Source organism: Orycteropus afer, unplaced genomic scaffold (genome assembly GCF_000298275.1).
Source record: "Orycteropus afer afer isolate SDZICR_OR568_19922 unplaced genomic scaffold, OryAfe1.0 scaffold00359, whole genome shotgun sequence".
NCBI lineage: Eukaryota > Metazoa > Chordata > Mammalia > Tubulidentata > Orycteropodidae > Orycteropus > Orycteropus afer.
Genome location: NW_006921946.1, coordinates 2,414,589 through 2,427,306, shown reverse-complemented (window position 1 = coordinate 2,427,306; position 12,718 = coordinate 2,414,589). Strand labels below are relative to the sequence as shown.

Here is a 12,718-nt window from a genome sequence, read left to right as displayed (position 1 = left end):
GTTGGAGGTTCAAGTCCATTCGGGGGTGCTTCAGAAGAAAAGACTGACGACTCCCTTCCAAAAACCAGCCCTGGAAAGCCCTGTGGAGCCGAGTTGTGTTCTGACCCACGTGGGGTTGTCGTGAGTCACAGTCGGCTCAATGGCTAGGGGTGGGGAAGGAAGTAGGTTGTGCTCCTGAGCAGTCAGCCGGGGTCTCAGGCCGCCCTTCCGTGACTCGTCCCAGGAAAACCTGGGCTATCTGAGCACAAATGCTTGTTCTGCTCTTTCGCCATCACCCTTTGCTTCGTCCTCATAGCAGACCCATCCTAACTGGTTGGAACACGGGGAAACTTTGTCTCTCCACCCAAGAGGAAAAAGATAACAGATGTTTTATTGACGTGGCCAAGGTCCCTTTTGCAGAGTGCCCTGAATCTGTCTTCCTCCTCTTTGCTTTAGGCCTTGGCTTTCTGTGTACATGACTCCCCAACTCCTGCCTTCTCCCGGAGCTCAGAGGTCTTTGGTCTTCTGTACTCTTACTGAGTGTTGCATCCCTACCATGCAGTGTGGCCTTAGTTTTTCTCTAGTAAGTGTGCTGACATTGTCTACTCCGTGACATAGTGGCACTACAATACAAAAAGCATACGTTTTTAAAAACCTGATAGAAAGAAGAAAAACTATATGAGGTATTTATTTAACTATTCAAGATTTATTTTAATGATATGAACTCATTTCCTGCCCTCTCTAACCATTGCAATCAAATAATTGAATTTTTATTTACTTTTCCTTTTGAGAAACCCTCTCTAAATCTTAAAAATCAAATCACTTTCTGTTTTTAAAGCTGTGCTTTTTTGGGGGGTGTCTATGTGTGCACACATGTGCATGTGTTTTAATCTTCTCCAATGGCTACTGTGCATTCAGTGTAAAGAGAAAAAAGATGTTTATAATATATGGCCATGCATTGACATGAACCATGGTGGATAGAAACTGGCTCATGCACATACAGCATTTTAGAAAAAGAAGTTAACTTTCCAATCCTACTCAACTATCCCTATGGTAAGAAAGTCATACCTTTTTCACTTACATTCTAAGTTCCGTTACATTTGACTGTTTTCTCATTAATATAGTCTTCACATTCTGATTTAGTTTCCCCAGTGGCTAGACTACAGGCAGAGACCCTGAGCAACTGTGTGGTGGGTAGTCCCACTTATTTAGAGGTGGCTGCCTGTTGGAGGAAAAAGTTTGGGAAGAGATGAGGGACAAGTAAATTAAGAGTTCCGTTTTTTTAATTGCCTCTTAGACGTCCAGTGTAGGGATAATCACAAAATATTACAGGAAATATGAGTAACTTTCGGGGGACACATCAGGACTGTTAATATAACTCAGGGAGTCGTCAGCATATAAACCAAACCAAACCCACTGCATGGAGTCAATTGTGATTCCTAGCAATCCTACAGTAGAGAGTAGAACTGCCGCATAGGGTTTCCAAGGCTGTATATCTTTACAGAAGCAGACTGCCTCATCTTTCTCCCTGTGATGGTTATGTTTGTATGTCAACTTGGCTAGGCCTGGTTGAGTGGCTGGGCAGCTGGTGGTAGTTAATCCCCATTAGGAGACTGGTAATCAACTCCATGGTGGAATCTCCTGGGAGCAGCTGGGTAGCTGCCTTTGGGTATGTGGTCTGCTTCCTGTGTATAAGCAGAAGCTTTGACAATGGTCTCTAGCCTATGGCACGCTTGGACCCTGCATGTAGCCGTGTCGTTGCTCAGCAGCCTGCTATGCTCTGCCAACCTTGGGACTTAATGGACTTAAGTTAATGGCCTGCCATGTGGTTTGGTAATATCGGGACAGTGCCTTTTTACTTATCAAACTTGGGGCTTTTCAGCTTCACCAGCCAGTGGCTATCTGAGTGAAGAAATGCCTCTAGCTCCAGTGGGCCAGGAGCAGGAGGCAGAGCTGGACCCCAAGGTTGAGGGGCTTTCACCCAGCCCCTAGAGCCTGGCACTTTGAACTTGGACTTAAAGCCTCCAAATTGTAAGAATAAACTCCTGTTTGTTAAAGCCATTCCATTTGTGGTATACTTCTCCTCAGAGCAGCACTAGGTAACCAGAACACTCCCACAGAGGGACTGGAGGGTTCAAACTGCCAACCTTTGGTGAACAGCCCACTGATTTAAACACAGTGCCATTGGAGCTTCTTCATTAGCATCTAGATTGCTTTAAAGCTATAGGATGATGTGGAATCACAGAAGGACAGGGTTTGTATGAAGAAAGGAGGACTCAAGCCTCAGCCTTGAAATACTCCAAGATTTCAAAATCAAACAAGGGAAAGGAGCCAGCCCAGAAGACAGAGAGGAAGTAGTCAATGAACTAGTCAGACCACCAAGGGAATTTGCTGATAGAGAAGCCAAGAGCAGGGAATGTTTCAGTGACAGAGCTGACAACTATGTCACATAGAGATGAGAGTAAGATTAACATGGAGAAATGGCCACTGGGTTTCACCAGTACAGGTTCATGGAGACCTTGAAAGTTTCTTCTATAAGTGATTATAGCTCTTGAAAGGAATGTGATGTACTACTCTTTCCTCTTAAATTTCATAGCAAATCCAATGTTTAAAAAAATTAAGTGAAACGTGTGTTATCTGGAGTGTAAAATTCAGCAAGGAAATATTGACGATCAAATAAATATCAAGAGCTATGCCGTATTATACAAAGTACAAACTGAAGCACTATCACTAAGCCATGTTGCTTAAAATATTTTCCAATCAAAGATTTCTAAATGTTAGAATCAATTTCTGCAAGGGTGAAAAACAGATTTTCTATTCAGATAGTTGTAACTTCCAGTTTATGAAAGCCTGAGATCATGTATATTGCCTTCATGGAAACAGAAGTAGATATAATCAAAAACTTAGTTGACTGACAGCAAAAAAAAACTACTTGTAACAGGTAGAAATGTCTTTCCGTGATTTAAAACAATATCTTTTTCTCTCTCTAATCCAGATATGGTGACATGGTGCCCAAAACCATAGCAGGGAAGATTTTTGGTTCCATCTGTTCACTGAGTGGGGTCCTGGTTATTGCACTACCTGTTCCAGTGATTGTTTCCAACTTCAGTCGGATCTACCACCAGAATCAACGAGCAGACAAACGGAGGGCACAGAAGGTCTGTATTCAGCTCTTTACAGCCAGGTTTTAGCATCTCCTACTTTTTATAATGAGCTTTACAATCCCTTACTGGGTATTTTATGTTTCTAACTTATTCAATAGTTGTGTCAGCAAGGACAAGGTGAGTTATACTACAGTAAACAGAAACTTAACCTCTCAGTGGCTTAAAATTACAAGAAACATTTTTCAAACATACCACAAGCCCAACAGTGGAAGCACATCTTGACAAGATACTTCTATAATCACTCAAGGAGGGATAAAATGACACTGAAGCTTCCTCCTAGATGTGGAGTCATATCCATCTCTGTTGCATTGACCAGAGCAAGTCATATATGTTGTTGTTGTTATGTGCCGTCGCGTCGGCCCTGACTCATAGTGACCCCTCCTTGGGTTTCCGAGGCAGTATCACTACGGAAGTAGGATTGCCCAACCTTCCTTCCGAGGAGTGGCTGGTGGGTTTGAACCACAGCCTTCTGGTTAGCAGCCAAGTGCTTTTGCCATTATGCTACCAGAGCTCCTAGTATGGCCATGTCTAATTTCAAAGACCACCACTTGTCTGTCAGTTTTTTTGTACTGTGGTGGCTTGCCTGTTGCTATAAGGGTGAAGGCTATGTGACTGGTATTTCAAATATAAGCAGGGTCACCCATGATGGACAAGTTTCAGCAGAGCTTCTAGACTAAGACAGACTGAGAAGAAGGAAGAGGCAACCCACTTCTCAAAGAATTGGCCAGTGAAAACATCATGAATAGCAGTGAAACACCATCTGATATATTACTGGAAAGCTTTATGAATAGCCCTGAAACACTGACCAATATAGTGCCGGAAGATGAGCCCCTCAGATTGGAAGGCACTCAAAATAAGACAAGGGAAGAGCTTGCTCCTCAGAGTAGACCCTATCTCAATGATGTGGATGGAGTGTAGCTTCAAAAATCTTCCATTTGCTGATGTGGTATAACTCAAAATGGGAAGAAACAGCTGCAAACACCCATTTATAATCTGAATATAGAATGTATGAAGTATGAATCTAGGAAAATTTGAAGTTGTCAAAGATGAAATGGAACACATAAAGATCAATATCCTAGGCAACAGTGAGCTGAAATGGACTGGTTTTGGCCATTTTGAATCAGACAACCATATGATCTACTATGCTGGGAATGACAAATTGAAGAGGAATGGTGTGGCATTCATCTTCATAAAGACTGTTTCAAGATCTATCCTGAAGTACAATGCTGTCAATGATAGGATAATATCCATACACCTACAAGGAAGACCAGTTAATACTACTATTATTCAAATTTACACACCAACCACCAAAGCCAAAGATGAGAAAATTGAAGATTTTTACCAACTTCTGCAGTCTGAAATTGACCAAACATTCAATCACGATGTGTAATTACTGGTGATTGGAATGCAAAAGTTGGAAACAAAGAAGAATCACCAGTAATTGGAAAATATGGCCTTGGTAATAGAAACAACTCTGGAGACCACATGGCAGAATTTTGCAAAACCAATGATTTATTCATTGCAAATACCTTTTTCCAAGAACACAAATGTTGGCTATACACATGGACTTCACCAGATGGAGTACACAGGACTCAGATTGACTACATCTGTGGAAAGAGGCAATGGAGAATCTCAATATCCTCAGCCAAAACAAGGCCAGGAGCTGACTTTAAACAGGCCATTATTTGCTCATGTGCAAGTACAAACTGAAGCTGAAGACAATGAAAACAAGTCCACCAGAGCCAAAATATGACCTTGATTATATTCCTCTTGAATTTAGGGACTGTCTAAAGAATAGAGTAGTCGTATTGCATACCAGTGACTAAAAACCAGATGAATTGTGGGATGACATCAAGAACATCACCCATGAAGAAAGCAAATGGTCATTAAAAGTGACAAGAAAAGAAGAAAAGACGAAAACGGATGTCAGAAGAGACTCTGAAACTTGCCCCTGAACAGAGAGTTGCTGTTGTTGTTGTTATGTGCCATCGAGTCAGACTCGACTCATAGAGACCCCTCCTTGGGTTTCTGAGGTGGTATCACTACGGAAGTGGATTGCCCAACCTTCCTTCCAAGGAGTGGCTGGTGGGTTTGAACTCCCAGCTTTCTGGTTAGTAGTCAAGTGCCTTAGGCACTGTGATACCAGAGCTCCCAGAACAGAGAGTAGCTAAAACAAATGGAAGAAATGACAAAATAAAAGAGCTGAACAGAAGATTTCAAAGAGCAGCTCAAGAAGACAAAGTCAGTTATTATAATGATATGTGCAAAGACTTGTAGTTAGAAAACCAAAAAGGAAGAACATGCTTGGCATTTCTCAAGCTGAAAGAACTGAAGAAAAAAATTAAGTCTCGAGTTGCAATATTGAAAGATTCTATGGGCAAAATATTGAATGATGCAGGACACATCAAAAGATGGAAGGAATACACAGAGTCACTGTACCAGAAAGAATTGGTTGATGTTTCTCCATTTCAGGAGGTGGCATATGATTAAGAACTAATGGTACTGGCGGAAGAAGTTGAAGCTGCACTGACGGACTTAGCAAAGAAGAAGGCTCTAGGAATTGATGGAATACTCACTGAGATGTTTCAACAAACGGAAGCTGTGCTACAGGTACTCACTCAGCTATGCCAAGTGTGGAAGACAACTATCTGGCCAACTGACTGGAAAAGATCCATATTTGTACCCATTCCTAAGAAAGGTGATCCCACAGACTGTGGAAATTATTGAACAATTATTATGTGATAGTTAAGGTTGTATGTCAATTTGCCTGGGCCATGATTTTGACAGCTTGGCAGCTGGATGCAGTTATTCCTCATGATGAGATTGGATGTGGTGTAACCACCTCCATGGTGGAATCTGCTATGAGCAGTTTAATCAGTTGAAGGAGAGTTTCCTTTGGGGTGTGCCCTGCTCCCAGTGTATATAGAAAGGATCCTGCATTGTGTTCAGTCTTCATCTCCAGTTCCTGAACTTCAATCAGTGGCCTGCTATGTTTCCGCCAATCTTGGGATTGTTGCCTTTGCAGCCTGTGAGCCAACAATCTGCCCTTTTAAGTGCCAATCTTAGATTCGTCAGCAGCCAGCACCTGCATGAGTCAGGGGAGGCCTCCAGCTTGCTCCATTGGGCCTGGAAGGCAGGTCTGAAGCCCAAGGCCTAGCAGCCTCCACTCAGCCCTAGAATCCAGCATGCTGAGTTCAGACTTCTAGCCTCCTAAACTGTAAAAGAATAAATTTCTGTTTGTTAAAACCATGCACTTGTGCTATTTCTGTTTTAGCAACACTGGAGAACTAAGATACATTATTATTCCCATTTTATAGATAAGAATCCTAAGGCGCTCGGAACTGAGTGATTCTAAGACTACCTACCTACTAAGTAGGAAAGCCACTATTCAATCCAAGCCAGTCTACCTCCCAGGTTCACCTGATCAAACACTACAATAGGCTGCTCCATTAGCACACTGCCCCCATTTTCTGGCAAAATAGTCACCTTGGGAGCCAATGCCTTTGTGGGTTAGAATTAATTTTAGAAATATTTTTTGTAATTTCCTCAAGGTTTATGATTCAATATTTCAAATATTCTTCAAGGTCACTCTATCTTTTTCCTTTAAGGAAAGATTCATGTTTTAAAAATATCCCAAAGCCATGCATAATAAATATCTCAAGTGGATGCATAATCTGGGTAATAGGGGATGAGTATAAAATAGTATGAGAGACTTTGATGTAGTTCATACATGACTTTGTAGGTAAGTTCTAAAACAGGATTTTAAATATGCTTTTGAACACCAGCTGCCTCCTTAATCAACTATAAAGTCTCATAAAGCTAATTCTTTGGAAAGTGAAAGTTATTCAGATGTGTGAAAACTGGTGTGTTATGAAGTTCATGTACTGGACGGTTATGCAGCATATTGTAGAGAGAATTCATTCATGGCCATTGTCAGAGATCCTCATCTTTCAGCAAAAAATCAGTCTTTCAGCTTTGTAGCTGCTTGTTTCATGGACCTTCACTTTCTGACAAGTAGTCCACTTATTGTAGGAAAGAGTCATTATAGTTTAGTTAATGGGAATATATAAAAAACTGATCATCCAATGAGCTGAGAGAGTTAGAAAAAGGCACCCAATGGGCAGTCTCCCCAGTGGTGCAACAGATAAGTGCAAGGCTGCTAACCAAAAGGTCGCTGGTTCAAACTCACCCAGTGGATCCTTGGGAGAAAGATCTAGTGATCTGCCCCTATAAAGATTACAGCCTAGAACACCATGTGAGTACAGCTCTACTCAGTCACCTGAGGTAGCTATGAATGAAAATTGACTCCATGGCACCTAATAACAAGTGGACAGTTGCAGTTTCATGCAGGATACACAACTTAGCAAGAAGAGCTGGCAGGATCTCAGCCACAACTGGCTCTGCCACCAGGGATTTTCATGCACTACTCAGCAGCAGTGGTGTCACTAAGTGGGGGTGCAGAGGGCCACACACCCTGATACTGTCAGAGGAGGTAAGACCAAAATGGTTCCAGGTCTGCTGGCATAGCGGCAGGCAGGCTGGTGCTGTAGGAGGAGGGGCCACCAAAGCAATGCTGTCACTAGGGTTAGTGTCACATCACCCATCACCCGGTGTGGTAACTCATCACCACCACCACCACCACCACCACCACCACTCCCTTCACCCACCAGTTGGGTGCTGGCAGGTGGTCCATGGCACCCACCATTGGGCAGAAAGGAGTGTTTCCGCCTTGGCCAATGGGAGAGGGAACGAGCTGTGGGGAGCTGGGGGAGAAGGGCCTGGGAGGGGTGGAACCCAGTAGTTCAGACTTAGCCCTGGTGGAAGGGGTGGGAGGGCAGGTAGAAGTCGGTGGTAGGGCAGGGAGGGTCAGCTATACCCATGAGGCAAGGGGTGGGGGGTAATACCATGAGTTACTACGTTGAGTGACACCAACCCTAGTCACCGCACTGCAGAGTGGCTCTGCTCAATCCTGGGATTTAAAATATCTGGTACATTTGAAGTTTCTGTTAAAATGCAATAAATGTGGCATATCATGACTACTAGAAAAACTTGCTTAATAAAACTGAATGTAATAACCTAATTTAATGTGTCCAGTAAATAATCTGTGACCAATAAACTGAACATAATCATCTATGAAAGAACAGTAGAGGTAGAATAAATAAGTTACCAAAGAATATTTTCCATTCCAAGAGATTGTTTTAAATCAGAATACACATCAATTAGGCTAAGATAGTTTAGAGATATCTGGGGCTGGGTGATAGAAAAATACTGAAGTTAGGCAAAAACAACCAGCTGATTCAGTCAAGCAAGCAGTTCATTCAATAAAAACATCATCAGTCAAGCTGATAAGAAGTAATATAGTTGTTGTAGTTAGTTGCTGCCACCAAGTCGATTCAAGTACTATTACAAAATACTTTTATAAACCAGATTTTTCAGTGTTTAGTCTCATTGCCAACTCCAGCCTCAAGTAAAAGCATGAAATAGCCCCAATATGTGTTTGAGAACATTCCCATCCCCACGCTCAGAATCCTTTCCATTTTCTAGGCTCTTCTCCTCCCAAGTACTTTTCCTACTTTCCTTATCCACCCTAGCCCTTTAAAGAGAACATATTATTAACCACATTTCTATTAATCCTTAACAAATTTTAACTAATCATTGAGATGTGGGTGAATATAACTGTGACGTGCCTCTCCCAGCCCCACAATTGGTAACAGTGTTTTATAGAGTTATACATGAACTCAGTCACTCAACAGATTTACGAAGTATAATCTATCTGACAGAATAAGCTAAATTGGGACAATGGCAGGTGGTAGGGTTGACATTTTGAAACAGGGAGCTTACCCTGCTTCAAAATACAAATAATACAATGCAATCGTGTGTGCTCCCAACGCTTCCCTGTGTTTAGTACATAATAATAGTAATTATAATTATAATTTAATAATACTAACAGCAAAATCAACCATGCTCTCTAAAGTTTCTAGTACCTTCCAGGTGTTTTCCATGTTATTTATAATCCTCACCATCACCTGGCTAAGAAGTTATTACCATTTTACAGACAACTTACTGATGCTCACATGTTGTTATCTTTAGGTGCTATCTACTTGTCATATTGACCCCATGTGCCAACAGAGTAGAACTCCCCCCAATCTACCTCATAGCTCATTTAAATGGATACCCATTTGAGGAAATTACTATGTCATTAGTGTTTGGCTCAGGAGCTCTGGTAGCATAGTGCCTAAGGCACTTGACTGCTAACCAGAAGGCTAGCGGTTCAAACCCACCAGCCACTCCTCGGAAGAAAGGTTGGGCAATCCTACTTCCGTAGTGATACTTCCTTGGAAACCCAAAGAGAAGTCGCTGTGAGTGGGGGCGGACTCAACGGCACATTACAACAACAACAATGTTTGGCTCATGGATCAATTCTTTGATTGGCTTCCTGGCTTCTGCTCCTACTCTAAGAAAATATTTTGTTGTTGTTATTTGCTGTCGAGTCAGACTCAACTCATAGTGACCCCTCTTTGGGTTTCCGAGGCAGTATCATTACGGAAGTATATTACATGGTAGCATTTATATAATGCAATTTGATTTCATGAAAAAAATAATCTACCTGATGGAAAACCATTGTGTTCTACTTCATGCTAGCCTCCGCATGCTCCAAAATAAAACGGTTCCATGTCCACTTAGAGAAAAGCTGCATCCTCTCTCCCCCTCCCGTCTTCACAGTGAACATCACATATGAAGTACTGTGAGAAATCCAGCAGCATAGAAGTCTGTTTAATAACCCAGCATCTCTCAGCCTTTTCTTGACCAAAGAACTAGATGTTGTTCATTTGGTTTTGTTGGCTTGAGTTTTATCCATAACACTTACTAGTCTCATGGAACAAACTTTGAGAAATACTAATGAGTTTAGAAAATTAGGAAAGCTAAACTTATGAAAATTAGGAAAGCTAAACTTATGAAGAATTGAAATGAAAAGGGAGAATGTGATTATGAGATAAACAATTTTTTCCCAAAAGAGATAAAAATACAGATAAACAACTTGAAAATAACTGTAAAGCTATTTTTATGTATACTGACAATATAAACTTCACTTTAATAAATTTATGGAAGCCTCCCTGATTTCCATATAGACAAAGTGTTTACTAACACCTAACTCTAGTTTCATATTTTTAGGTACTTTGCTATGCCAAGAAGTTATATTTCCTAGTGGGCTAGGAGGCAGGAAATGAAATATTTCTTTTTACCAATGGATGGTTTTCTTTTAACCTCCCAGTCACACAGCGGGAGCTGCCAACATTGTCACACTGAGTGGGTCAGGAATAAAGTAATTTTCTAAAATATCATTGTAAAATAATTTCCCTCAATTACCTACTGGAACCAAAAATGTAATCACAGATCATAAAGGCTAGCACTCAACAGACATTTGATGTGTGCTCCATAAGACCAATTAAACCAATTAACTCATGTAGTGTTGTAGTAAAGGGAAAGAAAAGTCGTGATTGAAATTGAGATGGCAGGTTCTTTTTCTAAGTAAGACATGACTTAACAAAAATGGCTATTCTGTCTCTAAAACAGTGCTACTCTTTTCCTAAGCTTAGAACAATTCCTATAGGAGTCATTGTAGGCTTTCTATTGTGAGAAATATATATCATTCTCCTCTACAGGACAGTATTTTTGGTTAATATATGTGTCATTAACAAATGGAAATAATGTTTCCAAATACTGCTGCTAAATGTTTGGAGATGGAGAGAAAATAATGACAGTTAAATGAGATAGTAACAACTATAGCTTCCAAAAATGCAAACCCATTGCCTTCAAGTAGACTCCAACTCATAACAACCCTATAGGAAAGAGTAGACCTGTTCCATAGGATTTCCAAGGAAATCTTTGAGGGAGCAGACTGACATCCCTCTCCCATGGAGCAGCTGGTGGGTTTGAACTCCTGACCTTCCAAATGCTTTAGCAGCCAAGTACTTTAACCAATGCACGACCAGGGCTCCTAGCTATAGTGTAGGCAATATAACTAAACACAGTAGTTGCCAAAAAATAAAGAGGGAGGCGAGAAGGGAAGGAAAGAGAGTGAAAGAAGAACCAAAAAAAGGTAATGAATGTTGCAAGAAACCAAAGAAACTTGAGGACTGAAACTTTAACAATAACTCCTTTCTGGGACCAGATACGTATGTAAATCACTTATTTCTAAATTATTGGGTCAATTGTAAGTAATTTTCAATGTTCTTGTCACTGGCCATTGTTTTATTGAGTCTAGGTTGCTGGGTTTGCAGCATAGCCTTTGAAATTTCTGCATTCTAATTTCATTCTCTAGTATGATCTCAGTGTTTTGAGAAATTGAAACATATTGCTACCAAAGAGTAAAAGTTGTCTATTTTTCTTTTGCTTATAAACATGATCTTTGGACCCACTAAAGACTCTCTGCCATAGACTTGATTCCAATGCACAGTGACCCTATAGGACAAAGTAGAACTGCCCCCATGGGGTTTCCAAAGCTGTCGATCTTTACAGAAGCAGATTGCCTCACCTTTCTCCCATGGAGCTGCTGGTCAGCTTGAACCACTGACCTTTTGGTTAGCAGCTGAATGCTTTAACAACCATGTCACTAGACCACATACTCATGTACCCTTTAATACAGGAGATAATTATACTTTCAACTATTGGTCTTCCCACCTCTCATTTGTCAGTTTGTTATACTGTGGTGGCTTGTGTGTTGCTGTGAGGCTGGAGGCTATTCCGTCAGTGTTTCAAATACCAGCAGGATTACTCATGGTGCACAGGTTTCTGTGTGGCTTGCAGACTGAGAAAGACTAGGAAGAAGGAAGAGGCCATCTACTTCTCAAAGAATTGGCCAGGGAAAACCTTATGAATAGCAGAGAAACACTGTCTGATACATTATTGCACAACTTCATGAATAGCCCGGAAACACTGTCCAATACAGAGCAGGAGGATGAGCCATTTAGGTTGCAAGGCTCTCAAAATACAAATGGGAAAGAGATGCATCATCAGAGTAAAACCGGTCTTAATGATATAGATAAGGTAAAGCTTTTGAGACCTCCATTTGCTGGCGTGGCATGACTCAAACTGAGAAAGAGCGGCAAATAGCCATTAATAATCAGAACATGAAATGTATGAAGTATGAATCTAGGAAAATTGGAAGTTATCAAAAATGAAATGGAATGCATAGAGATTGATATCCTAGGCATTAATGAGCTGAAATGGACTGGTTTTGACTGTTTTGATTCAGACAACCATATGATCCACTTGAAGAGGAATGGTGTGGCATTCATCATCATAAAGGATGTTTCAAGATCTGTCCTGAAGTACAATGCTGTCAGTGACAGTAACATCCATACACCTACAAGGAATACCAGTTAATACAACTATTATTCATATTTATGTACCAACTACCAAAGCCAAAGATGAGGAAATTGAAGATTTTTATCAGCTTCTGCAGTCTGAAGTTGACCGAACATGCAATCAGGATGTGTTAATTATCACTGGTGACTGGAATGCAAAAGTTAGAAACAAAGAAGAATCACCGGTAGTTGGAAAATTTGGCCTTG

General features: G+C 41.0%; 1 protein-coding gene across 1 annotated transcript in view; it reads left to right on the top strand.

The window, feature by feature from the left end:
- KCND2 (potassium voltage-gated channel subfamily D member 2) overlaps window positions 1–12,718 on the top strand; it is a 637,468-nt gene that overhangs the window by 608,903 nt on the left and 15,847 nt on the right. Inside the window, exon 2 of the mRNA XM_007952812.2 lies at window positions 2,975–3,137. Coding sequence (XP_007951003.1) covers window positions 2,975–3,137 — 163 coding nt within the window. The remainder of the gene's footprint in view (window positions 1–2,974; window positions 3,138–12,718) is intronic.